This window comes from Cyclospora cayetanensis, unplaced genomic scaffold, assembly GCF_002999335.1.
Source record: "Cyclospora cayetanensis isolate NF1_C8 unplaced genomic scaffold, CcayRef3 CcayRef3_contig_77, whole genome shotgun sequence".
NCBI lineage: Eukaryota > Apicomplexa > Conoidasida > Eucoccidiorida > Eimeriidae > Cyclospora > Cyclospora cayetanensis.
The window spans coordinates 119,956-142,374 of NW_020312749.1; the positions used below are offsets into that span (position 1 = coordinate 119,956).

General features: G+C 53.6%; 4 protein-coding genes across 4 annotated transcripts; 2 read left to right on the top strand and 2 right to left on the bottom strand.

The window, feature by feature from the left end:
- Positions 1-316: 316 nt before the first annotated feature.
- On the top strand, positions 317-1,727 carry LOC34623404 (partner of Y14 and mago). The gene is made up of 4 exons (XM_022736528.1): positions 317-538; positions 751-1,019; positions 1,292-1,382; positions 1,653-1,727. Exons 1-4 carry the CDS (start codon positions 317-319, stop codon positions 1,725-1,727), a joined length of 657 nt encoding a protein of 218 aa, XP_022591331.1.
- A 1,534-nt stretch (positions 1,728-3,261) lies between these two features.
- On the bottom strand, positions 3,262-5,690 carry LOC34623405 (eukaryotic translation initiation factor 4E type 2). Its single transcript, XM_026335687.1, has 8 exons — positions 5,616-5,690; positions 4,873-5,013; positions 4,576-4,634; positions 4,285-4,344; positions 3,917-4,094; positions 3,719-3,788; positions 3,529-3,581; positions 3,262-3,318 (listed from the first exon to the last, which is right to left on the bottom strand). The coding sequence occupies exons 1-8, from the start codon at positions 5,688-5,690 to the stop codon at positions 3,262-3,264; spliced, it is 693 nt and encodes a 230-aa protein (XP_026191472.1).
- Positions 5,691-15,359: 9,669 nt separating this feature from the next.
- Positions 15,360-18,893, bottom strand: LOC34623407. The gene is made up of 10 exons (XM_026335684.1): positions 18,865-18,893; positions 18,571-18,690; positions 18,281-18,431; positions 17,871-18,138; positions 17,363-17,621; positions 16,981-17,281; positions 16,825-16,878; positions 16,568-16,671; positions 16,071-16,217; positions 15,360-15,564 (listed from the first exon to the last, which is right to left on the bottom strand). The coding sequence occupies exons 1-10, from the start codon at positions 18,891-18,893 to the stop codon at positions 15,360-15,362; spliced, it is 1,638 nt and encodes a 545-aa protein (XP_026191469.1).
- LOC113146914 (predicted GPI-anchored protein 58) lies at positions 18,892-20,589 on the top strand. The gene is made up of 4 exons (XM_026335685.1): positions 18,892-18,900; positions 18,935-19,050; positions 19,179-19,397; positions 20,310-20,589. The coding sequence occupies exons 1-4, from the start codon at positions 18,892-18,894 to the stop codon at positions 20,587-20,589; spliced, it is 624 nt and encodes a 207-aa protein (XP_026191470.1).
- Positions 20,590-22,419: the final 1,830 nt, after the last annotated feature.

Below are 22,419 nucleotides of genomic sequence, written 5' to 3' on the forward strand. Positions count from 1 at the left end.
TTCACGCTCTTCCTACTCTTCTTCCATTTGTTTGCGCGCTTTCTCGGGGGGCAGCTGTGCCACAAGAGGCCCCTTTTCCACAGTACCTCCCAAGCGCCTGCTGCAGCAGCCCCTCCACGCAGCGAGGGGCAGCCCAGCCGCAGCAGGAGGAGCATTTTTTTGGCAAAGGCGACAGCCTCGGGAGAAGCAGTAGCAGCTTTCATCGCAGCCTTTGCGAGCAGCGACGCGCCACACTTGAGACCAGTATCAGGCGGGCGAACACCTCCCCTCCACACCGCCTCTGATCTCCCCTTCTTTGCCCCCTCACGCCTTTGCAATGTCGCACCCCGACGCCTCACGGGGTCCTTCGTCGGCTGGCGGCTTTAGCGAACTGGTAGATTCGCTGGCTCCAACAGGCGTCTGCGTGCGAGAGACAACGATCAGCGGAGAGACATACGTGGTGAACATGGCAACGGGAGAGAAGATCATTCCAGGCTCCCGCCGACCAGACGGGAGTCTCAGGAAGCCAATCAAAGTCCGCGCGGGTTATACTCCTGCGGTAAGCGTAGCAGCTCAACCCGCGTGCAAGCGCATGAAGAGGAGGGAAACAAAGAAAAATCCGGGCTTATATGGATCTACGGAATGTTGACGCTTCGTGTCATACGGGGAATAGAGTGTGGATTCCGAATTCGCAAACACTGTAGGATTCAGATGCGCCCCCTCACAGCCTGTTAGACCAAACCCTGCATGCATGTGGTGCCTGTTTCTCAGGAAGAACGAAGAGCCTTCAGAACCCGGCAACAAATCTCGCGAGACGAGCACCGCGTGCATGTAGGAGGCGGGATTCCCGGGCTGACACCAGAAGCAGACTCCACCACTACCAACAACAAAACTACCACCAGCAGACGCAAAAAGAAGGATAGCACTGCTCCAAACTGCTCGAAGGCTTTGGAAACCCAGGACAAGCTTTGCAGCCAGATCGAAGCTATGTCTCTCCACGAAAGCAACGAAGCGAACAAAACCGCCGACCCCGTAAAACGGTGAGCTGGATGCTTTTTCTCCTCCCACGCGAAACAGGATGCATGCTGGATCTATGCACCAAGCTGCATACACAGGAAATAGCCGAGTCTACGCATCTTTCCGTATCTGTACCATTGCAGTCCGTTATCGGACATAAGTGCTGGAGCAGGTAACCTAGATCCTACAAAGAGCAGAAGCTGCTGCATAGTTGCATGCCGTTGTACAGCCGCCCTGATGTCGACACTGGCAGTTCTTATGGGTTCTTTCCTAGGATTTCCCTCAATGTCTGTAGGTTGCGAAACGTGAGGAAAAAAATTAATGAAATAATCGAGCTGGAAAAGAAATGCGCAGAGGGCCAAACGCCAACCCCGGAACAAATGCAAGTAAGCTGCCTATGTCTCCTGATTCTTGAACCTATTATTTAGAATTTGTCTACATAGTAAATGAAGATTGCTTTGTGTCGTGTCTGCACCCATGGCCACCTAAACCCATATACAGACCGCACATACACGTATTCCCACAACTCAGTGTACGTCTTCGGCTGCAGCGTTCCAGGACTGACACCACCTGCACACTAATAATCTCCGTTAGCTATGTGCTCCACCGCATATTTTCGCAATATTCACTGTAATCTGCGGTCTCTGTAACCTCAGAAAATCCACAGAAAGAAGGATTTGCTCGCCGAGGCTGCCGAGCTCGAACAGGCCCTGGTGAACGAATCCAAGTGACACGCAGGCCGCTAAACTCAGGATTATGTTTTATCTTTCACGCGCACTCCTTTCTGAGCCCCTCCGCGGGCACTTCTTTCGCGGCTTCCGTAGAGGCCTTCATATTGAGGTTGCGCCAGTAAGGACTCTAAGGGGAGTCGAAGCCGGGCTGTGCATGCCCAGAGGTCAGTGTTGTCGTTGGTTGTGGAACGTAAAAGTCGCAGCGGCGCTCTCCGTCAGTTTTTGTCATTGCTCTTTTGGTTAGTCTTCGGGTTCCTCCTCTGTCACTCGGTAGTAGGCTGACAGGATTTGGTTCAACATCGTACACTTTAGTGTAGCACAGGATTAGGCCCCACCCTTTACGAGCTTTCTATAGTCTTCATCCACTTTAGGACCTTTTGCATTCATAGAAGGCACGTAAATGCCTGCTGGCGAAGGGCTTTTTCTGGGGTGGCAATAGGGGTACATGCCTCCGTTGCAAAAATTAGCAATCATCTCGCTTGCTTTCTTACCTCTTCCATAACTCCTCGTACATATATCCTGATGCATCGATGCGGGAGTCAGGCACGGAAGTAAACTTTCATTTTTGTTAGGCTAAGTTCAACATGACACTTACCGCCATCGTTGAACGACCATGGCCTCGTATCGTCGGTGGCAGGCTCCAAGACGGGACCTTGGAAAGAACCATTTAGGCTTCCTTGGGGAGTCTGTTTGGATTTTTTAGCCTTTTTTTGAGCTGGCTTTGCATGGCAAACCGCGTCCGCAAGAAGCAGTGCGAACAACCACCACAGGATTCGGAAAGTTACGTGGAAGGTCGCGGTTGGCCGAAGCAGGGGGGATGAACGAACCATTAAGAAAAAGAATATTCTTCACCAAAACCAACTCTATATACGAAAAGTAGCATCCACTGAGTACTAAAGGTTCGTTACTGCTTCATTTTAAGTGCCGAGTACAAACAGCACATGCAGAAACGTGCACAGTGAAAGAACTGATGGACAAAACTCGAGTACTAAGATGCTATCTGCTCGTGCATCATCTATTACCAGCAATCCGATTGACTTGAGCAGAAAGCATGCCGACAATCAAGTCCCAACGCAGGATTGTGGAGTGTAATGACACTGGAATTCATACATGGGCATCGTCTCCATGAGTACAGGTAGCATATCTTATACATTTGTAAAAGAAAGTCGCTTTCTGCCGTGTGTTTGGGTTCACAAAGAGGCACCTCCCGCATATCTAACATGGCGGCGCACTCAGGTGTATTTTGGCCACCTCGCAACACCGTGCTACCGTGAACCGCCAGTGCACGTCTGTTCATTTCCACGCAAGCTGCTTTGCTCTTCATGCACCGCTTCTGCCCCCCGTCTTCTCCCGCTGGAAACGCCGATGACTCCGAAGTTTGAATGATGTTCAGAGGTCAAGGCGCCCACAACACTGAAGCTGCGGGCTGGCTCAGCCGCTGACGCGAAGTGAACCACAAAACCGGTTATGAAATTTCCTAGTTTTACCATTGTGATATGTCGACACCAGCTGAACTTCTATTGACGAAAGTTCCTTAGCGAGAAACGTGGCTCTTCCAGTCTCCACGGGGAGCAGTACCAATGGATCCGTCCTGCATTAACAAAAAGCACGCATTCGATAGAAACGGCCTTACATACTAGGGAGACCGCCGACGACCTGAAATTAAGGCTGAATGCGCACAGTCTATAAAAAGATGCAGTGCCACCCCTGCGTACATAAACATGGTGAAATAGCTACAAGACTGGGCGCCAGCTAATTGGATGCCGACAAACTCGACGACTCTGCCCGACACCCCACGTACAAGTTTTGTCGAAAAGCATTTATCCAGATCTTTCGCAAGCTTCTCTTGAGTGGCTGTAGCATACCCCAGCAGGCACACCGACGAAGCAATCAAGCCCAGCCACCACCGTTCAAAATTCAAGATCATGATGGTATACAGCTCTGCATGAAATCCTGCAGGCGTCGTTGCAGCGTTCAACAACATTACCCACCTCTATCGCACTTTTTGGCCCAGACCTCCATGCGAATACACGGATGTCTACCTTGACCAAGCTTGTCGACCTGCAATACAACGCCATCAGCAGGATGAGCACCAATAACCGGATCAGCAGCAGAGAAAGCGAGATACTGCGCACTGCAAAGCTCTACTATAAATTACATCATCGACAACAAAGCTCTTGTATTCCTACCAGGCGAATTCCGGTGATATATTCGCAGGTCTCAATTGTGCCGCCTACGAGGCCAAGAACGAGGTTGTTCCAGTACTCATCGAGTTGCCCAGCACGCGTCTGAAAAGGTGTGATACGATATTCCATGTGTCCGCCCGTGGCATTGTGGGGGTCCTCCCACATCGGCTGAATGCCCTCCCTAAATAAAGACACGCCATACAACTACGGCTGGCGTATTCCACCGGCCTCCATCCGTCGTACTGTGCAAGCGAGCGAGACCATTGTTCGGCACAAAAGAAAGATATTGCACCATCCACTAGACAATGACAACTGAGTTTGGCTTAGCAAAGAAATAGTACGATTCGATATGTAAGAACTAAGCGACGCACTTGAAGATCATCAGGGCGTCCACCACGTGGCTCCTGCCGTTGTTGTCCTGGCGAATCATCCTGCGAGTTGCAGTGCAAGCACGCCTCTTGGCGAGGGAAATTATTCAATGCATAAACCTTTCCTAAGCTCCAGAAAACTGGTGAAGAGAGGAGAAGCAGTTGGAAAGGCCCAACACCGCTAAAAGACGTGGTTAGAAGGCACATGGACACACTGCAGGAGAAACGAGTAGAAAGACTGAATAGAAGGTGGCTCATGAAACGAAGTGAAACGCCATGAGGCGCGACACGCACCTCTTGTGCCCGAGGAGTTCACTGGGCTGAGGAATATGTGCCCAGAGCTGCCAGAACGTCTGCAGCACACAACCAAGCTCCCTCGACAGCAAATATGACGGAACATAAAAAACGTCTTACAAGGTATTACGGCCTTGCCCTAACTGTTCAGAACATATATTCTAGCCGGCGCAGCAGTCCCCGCGCTTGCATCCAAAGTTGTTCGTCGCATACGCATGACCCTCAGTACTATATATAACCGAATTGCACATAAATGGGTGCTCGAATGTACCATTCCCCTGATACACGCAGCCATACCTGTACAGTGTTGAAAGCAGCAAGATCCCGCGTGTTTTCAGAGTAGTCCATCGCCCTGTCCGGGTGAGAGGTATCCCTCTGTATCTGCTCCCACACATGCCAAGTGTGCTGCAGGGGGAGAGGCTGGTCAGCTGGCCGCTCCTGCAGTCACATCAAAGCATGAAACGTACACCATAATGCGCCACCGGGCAAGAGCTCAACGACCTTGTTTCAGCTTGCTGGCCAAAAAGAGTTCCTCCAACAATCCCCCTGCACTACTTCTCCCATACACAAACCACAAGAAGCGCTGCGGCGATGTGAACAGGTGTCATCTGGAATCCTGCCACTACAACCGGCAACAGGAAGCCCCTCAGAGCCGGTACAACATCAGGCTACGCCAAAGCCATAACCAGCGACCACAATTACTATAAAGCCAGAGCACAGAGAGGCGCATGGATTTCCTGTGGACCAGAGTTCAGCATGCAGTCATTTCCGGTAGTGAAACTGCCATGAGAAAATCCCCCGGAGTCCCTCTCTGTTGCTCTGCCCCTGAAAGCCCGGGCGTTGGGCATCAGGTATACGCGCAGCTGCAAGGCGAATTGTAGCAAGTGCGGCAGTTGTGTGGCCATCAGCAGCAAGCCCCAAGACTCTATGCCCGTGAAGGCTCGTAGTAAGAGGTCGCAAGTACTAGAAGGCAGTAGGAACCGGCGGCTGCCAGCGGGGGAACCCCCTTGTCTAGGGAAAAGAGTGCAATCGCTTCTGACCTCCGTAATGCACTCATCCAGGTTCACCGCATCCGGGACCGAGGGATTGAAGGAAAGGTACTTGGCTGCAGCCATTGTCTTCGAGCGGATACAGGGTATATTAAGGAACAGAATAAGTCCTCGAGGCTTCGACGCGGGGCAATTGCAGACAAAGAAAACAAACAAACATTCCAGAACCCTAGCTAGGGTCCCTTGCTTGACGTATATGCTTAGTGGAGAGCCCCGAGGTTAGGTGCCTGCGGGGCTTTTCAGAGGTACATACTCCACCGTAGAGTTGAGGAAGAAGAAGACACAAAAAAGAATCTAAAATTGGACTTATACTCGACGAAAGAGCCGAGAACCAAGATTGACAGAAGACAGCCTGATGCAGCCGCCGCCCCGCCTGTCGTGTGCTGCCGCGCGGATGTTCGTATATGCTCTATGGCCAATGGCGGCTCGTGGATTTTCCGATGGACTAATCTTATGATTTTGCAAGGGTGTTACCGACTTAGATTCTCCAGTCTATTCGCAGGGCGTGTATTCTCCAAATCGAATTTAATGTGAACACTTTCCTGCGCACACTGCCACGGGTACTTTGCGTGCCCCCACTAGGACCGTTTGCTGCTCTCTGCATCTTCTTTCTGCCTTTCGTATGAATATGATGAATCAATGTTTAGTCTTCGTCATATTTTGCGCGTCCCCTTTGAATAGCGGCTAACAACGCCGCCCAACAGCCACTCTTCTTGCCATCTTGAGCAACGGACTCTGAACCCCAATGTTTCCTAAACGAGTCCGGAAACAACCCTTAAAATGGCCTCTCCCCGCAGTGCAGCTTCCAGGTAGATTGCAGCAAATCATTACTATTACTGATTTGGGGGCCATCAGCACCTGGTGCACCCTCATGGGTTAGTGGACAGGGGTCTTTGCAGAGCGTGCGAAGAGTACTTTCGCGGTATGCATGGCATTACCCTGTTGGTATGCCTAACGGACGCGTTTTATATGCGTCTAGACAGTGCAGTAGTGATTGGCTTCTGCTGGACATAGTGCTGTTTAAACTAGGCTGTTTGTGTTCCAGCGCTTCGCTCACTGTTGATGTAGCTTGCGGGCTTAGCTACGCGTCGGCATTTTCTGCCAAACCAGCAATACTTATTCCAGTGTCACTGTAATATAGATCGTTTAAGCTGGCTGCTAGTATACCTTACTTATGCAAGAGCAGCCCCAACTCATTACGAAAAGAACCAATATTGTGGGCGTGCACTGGATGTGCGTGTCCGTAAGAAAACATTTAACTTCAGCGTCAATACAACTCTATGAGAAGCTGTCATAGTGTTTCTCAAAAGAACTCTTAATTTGTCCTGCACACGCCTCTCACAGTTTCCTGGTAGAAAGGAGCGGGCCAGCCAGGGTGCGCCTAACTACACCCTTAGAAAAACTCAGAGCTATAACAATTGGCTACAGATACCATCGCCCGCACACCAACACAATATTGTGCTTTATTGCATCGACTTATCAGTAATCTGCAGTAAAGAAGGTGTGCCAACACACAAACCATATAAACAACTCTTAGCCATGTAATCAGTTAGATACACCTGATTCAGTAAGATATGTTCAAGTGAAGCATAGCCCGTTGTAGCTTTTCTGCACCTGTGAGGCTAATCCAACTGCGTGCAGGACATTCGAAGATTCCCTGCCCTATCGCCACTCCCCAAGCATCCAGAAGCGCGAAAATAGTGATGAGAAGAACATATTCGTCCATCAACCATCCAAACGAGCTAAGCGGAAACAATGACACACTAGCCAACAAAGAAAAAGTGGCCAAACTGCCCAAATTAACCCAACCACGGTGACGCGGTGCATCGCCGTTGTCAATACGATGCTGTGTGTGAGCCTCGTGCTACGATAAAACAAAAAAGAAGTAAAATGGGTAAAGGAAAATAAAAGATACGCTAGCATAGCAGTGTCTTGATGCTTCATAGAGCAGCAGATGAATGCAAAGGCAGCCGGTGCATGCAGCATTATCGACTCCAATGCCCTTGAAAGGGCGTAAGGGAGAATGCAGGGGCAGCTTACCTGCGAGTCGCTGCGCATGAATGTGAATGTAGAAGACAATTTCGCGATAACAACCGGTACTATTTTAAGCAGTGCCCTTTCTTGAAGGTAGCTATTGTAGGCAGAGCATATACTGGGGAGGGAGAATTGCCAAGGAACGCGAAGAATACCTCACAGAAACGACTGTTGTTAGCCAAACCAAGCAGCACGTTCTCCCAAGGGCAATGAAGCCCAAAGCTGCCGCTTCGTGAAAATTTAAGGCTGGCATTTCCCATCCCAAACCGCTGGAAACTTTTGCCCAGTGTGGTATCAGTACTCATTACTCCTTGAACCCAATGCTTCAACGGCTCCCTGTGAATCCTCCGCCCCCACACTGTGCATGGGCGTACGCGGCAAAGCCCGCAACTTAGTCAGGTGTTCCTGTCACCGAAAGCAATATTGATGCTTTTGTGGCGCCTCCAACTTTTGGGATACTCGATATGGGTAAGGAAAAGCATTGATTCATGAGAGGATAGCAAGTAATCCGAGCCGTCTGGAGAAAAATGTTTTGGTCTTGTAACCTTGTACACCTTGAAAATCTTGCCAATCCACCACGACTAAATCCCCAAACTTTTAACACACAGCCGACCATAAGAATCGTGACTTCGCTCTGGTCGTATTTGGGTTTCGTGCCTGCAATGGGGGAAGCTGTATTCTAAATTTCCCCATTGGTAAAGGTGGCTGCTCTCTCTGAAGCGCTAGATCGAGGCCAGAATTGGAGAGTGACTCCTTTGCGTAAGCCAGCGATTGTGGGAGTGCAACAAGCCGACCAGTTTAGCGTTGTGTTGAAGCTCACTCAGCAAAAGGAATAGACTCAAGCACAGTTATTGAAATTCCGTGCGCCACCAGATTTATACACTGCAGAAGACTCTTGTTGGGGCGTTCTGTTTGTCCATGCATTTCGTGGTGGTTTGCAACTGGTCTCATCACGGTCAACGTGTAGGCGGGTCATGAAGACGCGATATGACACACTACGACTTTCTTCTCTCTTTCCGTTATAATAATACTTTCAATATATCCATGCTGCTTCTAGACGTTAGGTAAGAATAAATAAACGACTTGATCTTCGTTGAAAGTGCTGAAGCAGAAGATGAAACGAGCTTTTTTGCTAAGGCTTTTGCTAAAGACGTAAATGCTATGCTGATCCTCAAGTTCCGGTAGTCCGACCACAAATTTTACATTCATATCAGTCCAAATGGTTTCATAAGCCGGAGTGCTTTCCAAGGGATCTTGTCTAGCAGAAATGTGCGGCTTTTGGCTGCTGATATTCTGGGCATGCTAGTGCATACTTCCCTAGCGCGAGACGCACCCCAGGCCGCCAGAAGAACCAGAGCTTGCTTAGTGTAGTGTAGATCCCACCATAACCAGAAAAGATTAATCATGCGCTTCACACCAATCAGCCGTGCAGGCTGACGTCGGATTGTGCGGGCGACGGAATACCTGCTTTGTTTAAATTACGGCAGGTCATTCTCAATGCGGTAGTGCATTACCGTTTTGCCATCCTGGATTTGACAATAGCAGCCCATGCAGAGCTGTCACAAGCAGGAAATTCTTGCAAAGAGAAATCGTGAACAAGTGCAGCCTTACTACACGATAGTGGGCTACTGTGGCATCATGCGAGCACGTCGATGACCACTTCGAAAAGCTTTAATCTACTTGACTGGAAGCCAACCTGCGGAAGATGCAAGGCTATCGAACAAATCTAGGGCTATCATGATCCTGAAAAATCTTCGTGATGTTCAGTACAGACTGATGGTCGGTCTGGACGGCAAAATTGATGCCCATATAAGTAGTGCCGACATTTCCCCACCCCCGACCAAACAGAATTAAGGGTTTCCCCGCAGTGGAGATCGTTGCTCGGTAAAGCCGTTCAAATGGCAGGCAATAATTTGGTACCTTGGAAAGCCCGTTGCATGCTAGGAGAGGATGACACTTACAGCTGCGACACTGGGCGCTTCTTGGCTAGGAGACTTATGCTCGTAATGAGGCAATGCAAGTGCCGAAGGGGCTGTAAAATCCTTACAAGTATACTTGCTGCAGCATCAGCTTATCCAGGCCGCAGATTGTGTCTTACTTAGTAGAAAAGGCAAAGGATCAGGGATCCGAGTAGATAGAGAAATGAAATTTCGCTGAAAGAACGCAAATCCTTAGAACTTTGCAACTCCCTTGTAGGTACTTAGATTTAAGGGCCACGTTTTGATTGCTTCAATTTTGCTAGATCAGGTTCATCTCATGAAGCCGAAACACGAATTCCAGAGATGCAATTGCTCACATGTAAAGCAGACATTTGCATGCCTTTACATACATTGTTTGTCCTGGTGTCTCTGGAGCGTACGACGTAGGTGCTGTATGCCTTCGTCAACGTTCCAGGATACTCTCAAGGCACCGTCCATGTAGAAAATCTTCCAAATATCCTTTATATACTCATTACAATTCTTACACACAGATATACTCGAGTTAGCGAGTGGAAGTGAGAGACGCCGTTTTTGTGTGTCTCATCTAGAGAAATTACGATTTGTAAGGAAGAGACTGTTGATCCGCGTAGCTTCTTAAGCAGCTGCTCAATGCAAGGCATCATAACGTTTTGCTCAACAGTTTTTTCAGTGGCTTAAAGTTCAGGCAGACTCACCACATTCCGTTCTCATGGGGCACCAGCACCAAGGTGTGCATGAAGGCACTGGCCGATTCCCTTACTGTACCTTTTTTTCACAACAAATTACCCGCCTGTTCCTCGACATCTCCTCCACGCTATGAGAGCCTTTGATAGTGCAGAATATAGCTTTCAACTGAGCTGGAGATTAGCTCAATACCGCACGCTGGACTATCGGCAGTCGGCCAGCTTGCTGGCTGCTCGTCATTATTTAGTACGTCCGTAAGCTTCCGCTGTTTCATGGCTAAGTGCTCAATGAAATTCCACAAAAACAAACCCTGTGCAGAGCTATATAGGGAAGACACATGCGCAGAACTATCATCTCGTAGTGCAATGTTGATCTGCGCACATGAAGACTCTGCCTCACCTTTGTCACAGTACCACTCTTCCCCTATTACGATACAGGAAATGAGCATTGATGGTGAGACAAGGAGTCGATTTTCCTAGCGAGTCGTGAGAGGCTAACTTTTACGGCGCGCACCTGTGGCCGCATACATGCCTTTTACGGGGCCACGAATCGCACACCTAGGATGAGGTCAGTGTACTCGAGGTCCAACCTAGAAGTCACGAACTAAACTGGATGGATCGTTTTTTGATCTGAAGTGAGCTTTGGGTGCCGTAGTGTTGCAAAAGTGTGCTTTTGCTACCCTTCAGCAGATTTGAGTCTTGGGGGCCGTGCTATCGAGCGAACAGGCACACGATATCGCTGTCCTATCTCCCTGAAAAACGCGTCTCCATATTTGTTGGCAGGTAGCACTAGCAATTACTGACCAATAATGTGAGCTTGCATTACCTCATAATTGACCTATGGTGGGTCTCCAATCACGGTTTTGTTTCACGTTTTCCACTGCACTGCGTCACGGCCTGGATGGGGGCCTTTTGATTTTCCGATGCATCTCCTTCACACGCCAAGTGCCCTCCTTATACTAGGTCCACCAACGTTGTTCAGATTCTATGCTTCTTCTATGACTTTGCAACTACGGACTATGTGAGCGAAATTCGCACAATAAAAACAGATGGTTTGTTGTGGAACTATGCGGGGCTGTTTTGGAGAGCAGGTTTATTCCGATTTTCCTTCTGGTCCTCCTGTAACTGTAGGCGAGGCTGGTTGAAACAGCTGTAACGTCAATCTGCTCTCCCTGTTCAGTCCCAGGAGTTGTGCTTATTTGCCTAGTAGATCTCTACTAGTCGTGATTTTCAAGGGCTCCACCGGTCGGTTGTCTGCACTTGAGTCACTGCCCACATCCTGCGAGCACCACGCGTGACACTGCGAGTAGACGTGGAAAAAATCATTGCTGAAGCAACTGTTGGTCTACGTCGAGGCTTTACTAGGCTAAAGTCTTCTATTCTTTGATCCACAAGTACGTTGATAGGTTCTCCTGATCAGTGTTTGTGCGCCTTCCAAAGTTTGCGTCTGAGCTGAACTCCGCATAAACAGATGCATTACGGCTTGTATAAAGGCTTGAAGTCTAGTAATTCATGCAGGCATGCGAGTCCCTCTACATGAGTAGATATTGTATTGCATCGTTTTTCCCTTCAATAAATAGGCTGCGTGGACACCGCACTGCTCTTGATTTCGAGTTAAACAGCGAGGAACACCTTCAACCAGCTAACAACTCATTTAGTATTGTGCCACCCTAAAGGCGGTCATGCGTTTGTTTGGTTGGCATAGCCTCTTTGCCGCATCCATAATCATTATGTCGGCTGCTTCACATGCTTATTCACCAGCTGTGGGGCAGCTGCGCTCGCATCAGCTTGCAGGCCGTTCTCTTCTGCCCTGACAGGCGTTGCGCCACTTCAGCTGCCGTCACCTGAGGTTTATTTCTTCCGGAATGCTATCAAAGAAAATCAAGGTACTGAATAACCAAATAGCTCAATCAAATCAAGACAGCAACGTAGAAGCCTGCTATCCAATTGCATTCACATCCAGTGGATGAGCAGGGAACAGCTGCGTCGAACCACGCTGGGCTACCAACGGTTGGGCTTTATATAAGCTCTAAGTAGGGAGGCACTTTGCTTCAGACTGAATACAAACTCACTAGAAACATATTGAGTGTTCCGCAATATGCCTACCGCCTTCCCCTGCTCGCGTCTCCCAATTCCCCACATGGAGGGATAGCCAGGCCGAGCGTAGCTGCGCCCTCTAAACGTTCCGAGCGCACATAGCTAGTCGTGCGTAGCACAATACGAACGCGCAAGCGGCGAGGCGTTGCCTTATGTCGAGCTAACGGCACTGTGCACTGACTATACCAGCAGACAACCAATCAGTAAAATCATTGGTAATTCTTTGTCAAATATTGCTGGTAGAGTAGAAAGCGTTCAAGTGTAGCCAGCCCCATTGTAGATATCTTCTGAGGGAATACTCAATACCTTCCTCTAAAGTTTTGCACTGTGTTGGAGTAAAGTGCCTTCTCATGGAGCACTCAGGCGAAGCTATGTGCACGCACACTGCGAAACGCTGGGGGCATCTTCATGTTGGGGAATCCCGTCAGGTCAGACGGAAACGTTCGACCAAGGGTTTCAGTGTCGGCCTAAATTTCTCTGACTGGTACCTTGTGGAGTATACTTTCCTTCTAGAGTCTGCTATGCGCCAGAAATGAGGACGAGGCAGGTAGTTGGCTGAGGCTAAGACCGAGCTCCTACAGGCACACACGGCTTCTTTTTAGACAGGAAGCCACGACGCGCCGCATAGACGCGGGGAATTTAACAAAAGCGGAAAGGGTGAGATAGCAGTTGCCTCAATAGGATAGAAAGGCCGCACGGGGCACCCGAGCCATTGAGGTGGGTAGAGGCACGTGGCGGAGATGGGAGACTGGAGAAAAGATGATGCGACACTACAGGAGTGTACAGGCAGGGCAGTCAAAGGAGAGAAAGACTGCAGGAATAAACGGCATATGTAATACGTTTTCCCGTCTCCTGCACCCTCCAGTATACACTAGAGGCAGCCCGCTAACGGCACTTCATCGATGCTCCTTCTCCCTAGGAGTGCTACCCTTTACACCTTCTACAGCCAAGGCGCTCTATAGTGGGGAAGCACCTGGTGCGCACATTCCGCTTCCCTGGGCAGCGCAGCACAGGGATTCTACTCGGCTTCCGTTTCGTAAAGTCGGTCAAAAAAATTGCCTTTCCACGAGTCTTCTGCGCAAAGGCCCTCTTTCACTGCTGGGGTTTAAAGACTCTCCGCTGCGAGTTTGTGAAAAGCCGCCGCCCCAGCGGAGCTTCCCGCAGTGCCTCCCAGCCTCTCTCTGAGCCAGCAAATGTCTGCGTCATCAATACACTGCAGACTGGCTGAGCACGTATTCACTGCAGCAGCAGCTCTGTTGAGGTGCAGCTGCAGCTGCTGCCTTGTTTGCTGCTCCTGTAGAAGCAGGATGTCTCCTCGCCGTCGCAACGAGCGCATTGAGTGGTGAGACTTCTCCATCAGAATAGCGCCTATCCACTGCTCTCTGAGGGCAGCTTCAGCCTGCAGCAGCAGAGCATCCAGTTTTTGAAGGGCCTCGTGTTTTTTGGCCTTACACGCAGCCAGCGCCTCAGCACGAGCAGATGCTGCCTGCTGCAGCGCTTGCTGCTGCTGGAAGGCTTCCTCTAGCGCCAGACGAGTCGCTTCCTGCTGCTGCTGCAATCGCTGCAGCCGCTGGTCAGCAACGCACAACGCCTCCTCTGCCCTGAAAACGCAACACCCAGCCACGACAGCCGCGGGAGCACACACAGTGTGTGTGTGTGTGTGTGTGTGTGTGCTAGTCGAGCAAACACAGGAGGGAAGGCCAGTCCCCTCTCCAGACCGACTTTCAAAGTCTGAACCGTGCGAGATTTCGGAAAAATAACGGGCAGCATGCTACAACTGGGCTGCCGTAGAGGGCACCCGCATGCTGCCTCAGTAGACAGAGCCATGCCATCTCACTGTTTAAGCTCTTCCGACATCAACTCAGCCTTCTGATGCAGCACCGAGGGACTTGTTTGGCTTTCAATCGCCTTTTCAGCCCGCTGTATTTGGTGCTGCTGCCGCTGGGCATTCAGCTCCGCCTGTCTCGCTGCCTCCTCGCGAGTTGTCAAGGCGTCCTTCAGCCGCGCAAAGGCAGCTGTTGCGGTGCGTTCCGCAGTCGCAGCTGCCGTTGCAGCCGTTGCAGCCGTTGCAGCAGCAGCAGTGGATGGATCTGCAGCGTCTATGGGAGCAGGAGCTGCTCCTTCTCCCTGCTGCTGCTGCTGCATATTCCGCAGAAGCCCCTGCACCTTCCAACAGATGTCAGACAACAGCGCCTTTAGAGCCGCTACTTGTTCGCGCATATCCTCGTGCTTTCCGCCACTTGCAGAAGCAAGAAGTGCAGAAATCTGGCCATGCAACTCTTCCGTTAGTGGTGCCTCCAAGAGGCCAGTTATCGCAGCATGCAGGGAGGCACCGCTAGTCCACGAGCAACCGCTAAGATCCTTCTGTTGCAGTGCAGACTCCACCGCCTGAGAAGCCGCGCACATGACAGCAAAGCATAAGAAAGAAATTCCCCCATCAGACACGCACAACACCCCATGCATCAGAACGAGGCACGCATCACTGCTGCGTTTACTGCTGCTTTCATTGCCGCGGCTGCTACGGCATTCACTGGGAATGCAATGCCAAGTGCGTTGCGAAGGAAGGCTCTCTATAAAACCCCAAGAGAGTCCAAGAAATGTCATGCGTGCTCTCTCTCTTTCTCTCTCTCTTTTTCTCTCTCTATTTCCTTCTCTCTCTCTTTTTCTCGCTTTCCCTCTGTTTCTCCCTCTCTCTTTCTCTCTCTTTCCCTCTGTTTCTCCCTCTCTCTTGCGCGCGGAGTTTCGCGTAAGCTTTAACGTCTTCTCAGTCGATGAATCGCACACAAATTAAAGTGTGCCCCGCCAGCCTCCCCCCTTCCCCCCTCCCCGCGAAAAGGCATGCAGCCACACGCAAAAGAATGCGCTCCTCTCTCACCTGGACAGCTGCCAAGGAGAGGCGGCAGTCGCGTGCGAGTCGCTCGTCCGCTGCTGCTCGCTGCAGCAGCTCGTGTGCCTCTGCCACTCTAGCATTTTCCCTCTCCAGCAAACAGCGCAGATGATGCAGCAGCTGCTGCCTGTGCTTCAGCTGCTCTAGCAGCTGGCGCCTGCGTTCGGGTGCTGCAGCCATCACCTGCGGCACCAACAGGCAACAGCAAACCCCACGGCTGGAGCCTCACAAGAAGGCTGCAGGATTCACTGCAAGGCGCTGTCACAGACGCAATACGACCACTACACGCCGCAGGGCATCAAATACACACACACATACACACACACATACACACACACACACACACATACACACACACACACAAACACACACACACACTGCATGCTGCCTTAGCTAGCCGCACGAGCAGCAAGAAGAAGCCTCAAGATTTTTAGCATCAGTAACAGCCAGCCGGGAGGGGCGGGTGCTCGGAAATGCATGCGGCGTGTTGAGGGGTAAGTGCCTCTGCCGCGGAAAATATCTCCTCAGCATGCACGCATGCAGTTGCGACGGCTGCGCCAATCTGAAGAAGCGAAGTGGCCAACCGAGCGGCAGAGGCATTGGCGGGGAATGCACAAGGCGTAGCAGAAGAGAAGACAGAGACTCTGCGAGGGCCCTTTAGTTGGCATGCTTGCCGCGAACCTGCTGAATATCTGCGAACTGGGTTCGGTGGCACTGCACTTTCCTCTGAAGGTTCAGCTGCTCGATCAAGCTGCCTTGCAGCATTTGTTGCGTCTCGAGCTGCTGCTGCTGCTGCTGCTGGAGGGCTTTTGCGCTTTGAGCCGCTGCTGCCTCGGCGGCAGCGAGAGCGTCAGAAGCCTTTCTTTCCTCTTCTTCCAGAGAAGCGGCGGAAACGAAGAGGGGCAGCACCTCCGGAGCTATGAGCTGCTCTGTGCTGAGTGTTTGGAGTTTCTGCGCAGACAAGGCAGCATCCCCGCACGCATCCCCAGGCGCGCACGGAGAGGAACCCAAGAATTAGCCTTACGTCGAGCGAAAGACAAGGCGTTCTGAGAGGGAAAGAGAAGCTCACACACACAAAACGAAGCAGGCAGACACCCACAGGGCTGCAACAGCACGAAAAGCCGCGCAAAAGGAGTGCAGCTGCGGCACAGGAGCTTCACCATAGTTTCCCACTGCGTTCGGTTTAGCTCGATGAAGGAGCACTGCAGGATGAGCTGTCGCTGCATGCGATGGCGGACTGCTCCCAGGGATGCGCAAGCTTGAGAGGCGTCCAGCAGGCGGAGCTTGCAGCCCTCAAGGCTCCCTGAGAGGCCGTCCTCTGCCTCTGGATCTGCTCCGCCTTCTTGGTTGCTGCCCACCGCGTACGCAAGACAGTCTGGCTCTGCAGCCTGATTCAAGCTCCAGGAAGCGCTCTGAAGCCTCCCCGAGAATTCCCCCTCCATCGCGGTGCGCTGAGGCTGCGGCGGATGACGCCCTCGCGTGTGCGTGGAGAGCTGTTGCTGGAAGGCATCGGGCAGCGCAGCGCCTCGACTTGCTGCCAGCCGCAGTCGATGCTGCAACAGCCGCTGGTGCTGTTGCAGCTGCAGCCCAAAGTGCGCTTCCTCCTCCAGCAGCTGGTGCAGCAGCACCAGCTCCACATGCAGCCGCAAGAAGTGCGCGCGAGGGGCCCACGAAGCCCCCTCGCCGTCCATCCCCACCTGCAGCAACTTCAAGGCGGCTGGTGCAGAAAGTCTTGGCTGCAGGGAATTCCTGAGTCTTGAGGCTGGCTGTCGCCCTCCTCCTTCCTTCGCAGCTTCGGACGGCGCAGTTCGTGGCGCGTCTGCATCCTGCGCTTCGCCAGAGAACGACAGTGCCTGGGCAAGCCAAGCTTCGCCTTCGGCCGCTTCCCCTTCAGCAGCCGTACCGTCACAATGCGACGCACTACGAAGGCTCCCTTCCGCGTGCTGGTGAAGACGCGAGGAGGCGGCGAGAGCACCAACGCGCGTCCACCACGACGGGCTCCACAGAAGACAAAGCGCCGCGAGGCGCTGGACGGTGATACTGCTGCTGTGCTGCAGCTGCTGGGCAAGGGCCCCCAACAGGGGCCCCTCCACACCGTCTTCTTTCCGGGGGCCCAAGGGGGGGGGGCCCCCTGTTTCCCCCCCCTCCGGAATCTCAAAAAGCGAGAAACTTTCTGCTCCGTACAGCTCCTCGTCGGCGCAGGTGCTCAAGCTCACATCCGCAGTCAAGCCTCCCTTATGGCTTCCGAGAAAGCTCTCTTCAACGACCTTTTGCGGGCGCTGAAGTTCGCAGATTTTCGAGAGGCGCTGTACTTCTTCTCCACTGCCGCGACACGGAGCTTCTGCATCGGCGCATCCCTGCAAGCGATCTGGCAGACTCCTGCTTCCCTCTTGAGCGGCCTGCTGCAGCCGCTGCAACACAGCAGACTGTCGCCGCTGGTGCTGCTGCTGCTCCTGCTGCCGCGAGAACTCGCTGTTGCAGCGCGTTGCAGCCACCGCGAGCAGCCAGCACACGAAGAAGGCGATTTCCGTCTCCCATAAGTGCTGCGAGGAAGAGGAGGACGAGGGGAGGCGGACTGAGATCGTGCTCGGAGAGGCCTCTTCGCTCCCGGGGTGAGCAAGAGGCACTTCCTCTTCTGCAGCCTCTCCAAACGAGTCGCTCTCCTGCCCAAGGCTGACCGCGCAGGAGGCAGCAGCCTCCGTGTGAGCTGGCGCTTTGGGTAGCCGCTTCGAAAGAGCCACCCGGTATTCCGGAGAGCCACTCTTCGCGGCTTTCTCCCCATCCAAAGGCGCTGGCAATGCGCTGCCGCCGCTACTCCGACCTAGGAGATCTGCTAGGGGCGCTACCATTTGCGGCTGAAGCAGATAGCGGAGGAACAACGCGTCGATGGCGGTCGAGACGAGCTGAGAGCAAGCAGTCAGAGGCAGCAACACACACAGCTCACCGCGAAAGCAGCTCGCTTCCACGCCTCCCCCTTCTCCCCTTCCTCGATGAGGCTTTCTCTGCATGTGCCGTATCGGCACTCTGAGTAGCTAAGGCATCTAAAAAGCGAGCAGCCTCTATGCAAGGCTTCGCATATCGGTAACCGGCACTTGCGCACTGCCAAACCGCCGCTATTGCGTCACGCATGGCACAAGGGAACACAAGGCTCATGGCTTTAAGCTTAGCGTATTACTCCTTGCTTCCACTTGGGAGCTCTAAGCGCGTTGAGAATGACCAAAAGAGGAAGTGCGCTAACGGCAGCCGCTGCTTCAGAACTCCTCCCTCCCTCCCTCGCAAGTTGCTGCTGGGAAGCCTCCACAGTCCTCTGCGCTTCAGGCAGCTCCCCCTCCGCAGGCAAGCCGCTCTGGCGCTGTTGCTGCTGTTGCTGCCAACGCAGGAGGTCTCTCAGAAGGGCAGAGGCAGGCCTGTGGAGGCGTCCGCTTCCGTGGAGCAGCGTTAGGAGCTGCTGCTGCACTTCCGAGTGCAGCGGCTGCTGCTGTAGCTCGCAACAAAAGCGGCGTTGTTGCAGCAGCCAGGAGAGAGAAAGGCCAGCCAAGAGACGGGCTGTCGTGGAGGAGGCGCAGCAGTAGAGCAGCGACAGCACATCCAGTCCAGTGGAGCGTGGCATGGTTAAAGCCTAGGCACGCACAAATAAAGCGCAAACAGCAGAGCAGGAGAGCCGCAGTAGCGGCGGCGACAGGTGTAGCAGCAGAAACAGCAGCAAAAAATGCAGATGCGGGAAGCCCCCCCCTTTCGGCCGCAGTAAAGCCAGCATACATACCCCTGTAGGCGCATACAGATCTGTCTATATGTGTATCTCAACACGGAAGTACCCTCAAGCATTCGCAGAAACTTAAGGCATCCCGCAAAACCGCTCTCCCCCCTTTCCCCCCCCTTTACTCCCCCCTTTCAGTTCTACGCGCAGGCAGCAGGCTGCAAAGAAATTACCGTCTGAACCCCGACAAGAGGCATCGCTCGCCACAGGATCAACGCCACAGTTTCATGCAGCCGACCGCACGCCGCGTCCAGACAACCCCACCCCAGAGTCGAGGGAGAGAGAGTGGAGGCAAAGCTGCGCACAGCAGCCTCCCGAAGGCTCTGCTGCTGCCCGTGACAACGTTCCAGTGGATGCGTAAGCCAGTGCTGCTCTAAGCACACGCTATCCGCCTCTGGGGAACGCTCGCCAGCGCCGACTGCATCGTCGGTCGAAGTCTCTCCCACAAGCCGTTGCGAGGGAAAAGTCTGAGCCGCTGCTGCTCGAGCAGCGCAGACAGCTCTGTGGAAGCTCGAGGACGGGAAGGCGGAGCAGACAGCCGGGGAAGCCAGCAGCAGCAAGCGACGTGCCATACCCTCGAGCTTGCGATGCCTCCGTTGTCTCGCTGCAGCAGCAGGAGTAGCAGCCGCAGCAGCAGAGGCGGAGGACGCGCAGGCTGCTGCCGTCGCTTTCTCCCCCCTCCCCCCCTCGTCGCTGCTGCTGCCGCTGCTGCAACTCAGCTCACTGCCCAAGTATGCGGCGAAGGATCCTTTGCTGCAGTCCAGCGCCTCTCCGGAGAACTCTCTGCTGCTAGGCGAACTTCCCAACCGAATTGCAGCGGCAGAATCGCGATTCGGCTGCTGCTGAGGGGCAAGGGAGGCTTCCCAGGAGGCGGGAGTGCTGCACTTCCCTGCAGAGCGCTGGAGGAGGCTGTGGAGTCGAAAGAGACCGTCGGAGCGGCGGATGAAAGCCAGCAGTTCCTCTGGTCTCGCACTGGCAAATCTGCAGAGGAAGCTGCTGCTGCAGTCCATCAGACACAGCAGCAGCGAGGCATCCGCGAGCGGAAAGGCGTCTCTGGAGCTCTCTCGCTCCGCCTCTTCGGCTTCCGGCGCCTTCGGACTGCCGATCGAGCGAAGGGGGGCTTCTGAGCCGCTCTCTTCTCGGCTGCACTTCGCTGTAGCTGGATGCACAGCCTCGCGAATGGGGAGTCTGGCAGGCACTGCTGAGTCGCCTCTCGAAAGGCTTGCATGCGTCGCTTTCGCGGCAACAGACAAGTTCTTGGACTGCAAGGAGAGGGCGCTTACGAACGGTTGGCAGAGGCGGGAAAGAGCTGAGAGCGCCTCTTCCAAGAGCGCCAAGATCCTCGAAAAAGCCTCCCCCTCAGACAGCACGCACAGCGCCTGCCCGGCGACCGTATCAGGCGAGGGAGCGTGCTGCACTTGCTGCTGCCCTTGCTGCTCCTGCTGCAGTCGCTTCTTCTTCAGCAGCAGCAGCAACAGACAGACAACCCGCAGCTGCACCTGGAAGTGCAAGCGACACGGTTCCGCAACGAGGTCCAGCAAGCGCTTGACGAGATCGGGGTGAGCGAGACGCCAAGGAACTACGCCGCTATTGCCGCCCTTCTCGCGAGGGGCGAGACTCTCGCTGAGCATCGCTTGGAGAGCCTGCAGAGCACGATCGAGGCGGCGCTGCTGCTGCTCCGCATCCCCTTTGGACAGCATGTGTCTTGTGCTGCAGCAGAAGAAGAGGGCTACTGCCTGTGCCTCCCTCCCCTTGCTTCCCAAGAAATCCCACAAAGGCTTCGCCTGCAGCACTTGCTCCTGCTGCAGCAACAGTCGCAAATAGCGCTCCAACTGCCGCCGCCTCTGCTCGATGAAGGCAGGACCTTGAAAGCTCAAAACGCTCTTTGGAGGGAGCGCCGCGTAAGAACCCTCTGCTGGCTCTTCCCCTCCGCATTTTCCGACCAGCACGGAGAAGAGCCAAGACAAGGCGTTGCGGCTGCCCGCCCCCTGCGGCTGCGCCGCTTGCCCGTTGGTCTCTTCCGCTCCTGCGGCTGAGGCAGCATCAGCCCTGCGATCGCTGCTGCGCATGCGCGCAGGCGCTCCTGGCTGGAGCACGCCGCTGTCGGCCGTTCCTGCGAGGAAAGCAGTCCCCGCTGCCTCCGTTCTAGGCGTCTTGGGGGCGGTCGTCGCGCAGTGCTGCGCCTCCGAGAGAGCCTTCTGCAGCTCGCTGTGGAGTTTCACGAATTCCCTGAAGCGGCGCTCGATCGTGTGGAGCCTCCCCAAGTCGCTCCACTGTATGCGGTACTGGGCGTGAGAGAGAAACAGTCCTTCGCACACGACGTCGGCTCGCGGAATCGACACAGAGAAGGGCGAGGTCTCTACACCGGCAGCGAGGCTTCCCCTCCCCGGAAAAGGAGCATCTGTGCCTCCTCGAGGCGGCATCCGTGGAGACGACTCTGAGGGGTTTCCCCCCGGGGAGGCTTTGTCAGGCTCGAGAGGCTGCGGAGCCATTGCGGAGGTCAAGACAGAGGGAAGGGCGAAGACGCTGGTCACCCCCGAGTGCAAAAACACCCCCGCAGGGAGACTCCTCTGTCGATGCGAAACTGCGAGATAGAGAGAGAGAAGACTGGAAAAGGGCGGGACGGAGGGGAGGCGTCCGGAGAAATGCGCAGGCAATGCCTCCTCCTGCGTGGCACCTCCTTCAGGAGGAAACTCTTTCAAAGTCGAGAGGCGATGCGCGTCACCGCAGCTGTGAAAGAATGAAGGTCAAAACGGCATCCCTCCGGAGGCAGAAGGAGCACGTGGAGTGGGAGCAGGAGAGGGAGTGCAGAGGAATCTCTGAGGTTCAAGCGTCGAAGTGCAACTCTCTGGGGTGAGCGAGAGCCCTATGGGAGGCGAGAGGCCAAAGGTTTCAGTGATCAGGAGAAGAAAGACTATTAGGGCGGCAAGGCGAGCGAAAAATACAAAAGAAGACGCTTGGATAACCGCGAGAATGCGCCACTGGAGGCGAACAGTTCGCCAGCCGCCATCGACGCGGTGTAATTTCCGCGGTAAATAGCACTCAGGAATGCGTGTGTTGGCAAATTCTTCATTAGTGCCCCTGTCCCTGCTACATGATGCATGGGAACTCATCTGCCATGCAGGAATTTGTTCTCTAGTGAGAGAACCAGAGACCGGAGAGAGTATGCAGTCCTAAGATCCAGATGGCGAAAGCATGAGGGCGCGTTCGGTGAGAGCTGCAAACGAAGGATGTGCTACTTTCCCCCTTTCCTTCCTGATGACTAATCCTTTAGCCAAATAGTCACGCTTGATTGAGTCTTATTTTGCCGAGAAAGCCGACAGTGGTCTTCCATGGGGCGTGTTGTTGTGTCCTCCCTTCCTACACGCGGAGCAGTCAG

Excerpts from the sequence above, each read along its gene's own strand:
- LOC34623404 (XM_022736528.1), top strand. The coding sequence starts at position 317 with ATGTCGCACCCCGACGCCTCACGGGGTCCTTCGTCGGCTGGCGGCTTT. Across the intron at positions 539-750 it reads GCGCGGGTTATACTCCTGCG|GAAGAACGAAGAGCCTTCAG; the intron begins GTAAGCGTAGCA and ends CCTGTTTCTCAG. Across the intron at positions 1,383-1,652 it reads CAACCCCGGAACAAATGCAA|AAAATCCACAGAAAGAAGGA; the intron begins GTAAGCTGCCTA and ends CTGTAACCTCAG.
- LOC34623405 (XM_026335687.1), bottom strand. The coding sequence starts at position 5,690 with ATGGCTGCAGCCAAGTACCTTTCCTTCAATCCCTCGGTCCCGGATGCG. Across the intron at positions 5,014-5,615 it reads TGGATGAGTGCATTACGGAG|GAGCGGCCAGCTGACCAGCC; the intron begins GTCAGAAGCGAT and ends ATGTGACTGCAG. Across the intron at positions 4,095-4,284 it reads GACGCCCTGATGATCTTCAA|GGAGGGCATTCAGCCGATGT; the intron begins GTGCGTCGCTTA and ends GTCTTTATTTAG.
- LOC113146914 (XM_026335685.1), top strand. Across the intron at positions 19,051-19,178 it reads AAGCCAGCATACATACCCCT|TTCTACGCGCAGGCAGCAGG; the intron begins GTAGGCGCATAC and ends CCCCCCTTTCAG. Across the intron at positions 19,398-20,309 it reads GACAACGTTCCAGTGGATGC|GAGAGGGCGCTTACGAACGG; the intron begins GTAAGCCAGTGC and ends TTGGACTGCAAG.
- LOC34623407 (XM_026335684.1), bottom strand. The coding sequence starts at position 18,893 with ATGCCACGCTCCACTGGACTGGATGTGCT. Across the intron at positions 18,432-18,570 it reads AGGACTGTGGAGGCTTCCCA|CCTTGTGTTCCCTTGTGCCA; the intron begins GCAGCAACTTGC and ends TAAAGCCATGAG. Across the intron at positions 16,879-16,980 it reads CCGCCTTGAAGTTGCTGCAG|CACTTTGGGCTGCAGCTGCA; the intron begins GTGGGGATGGAC and ends GAGGAGGAAGCG.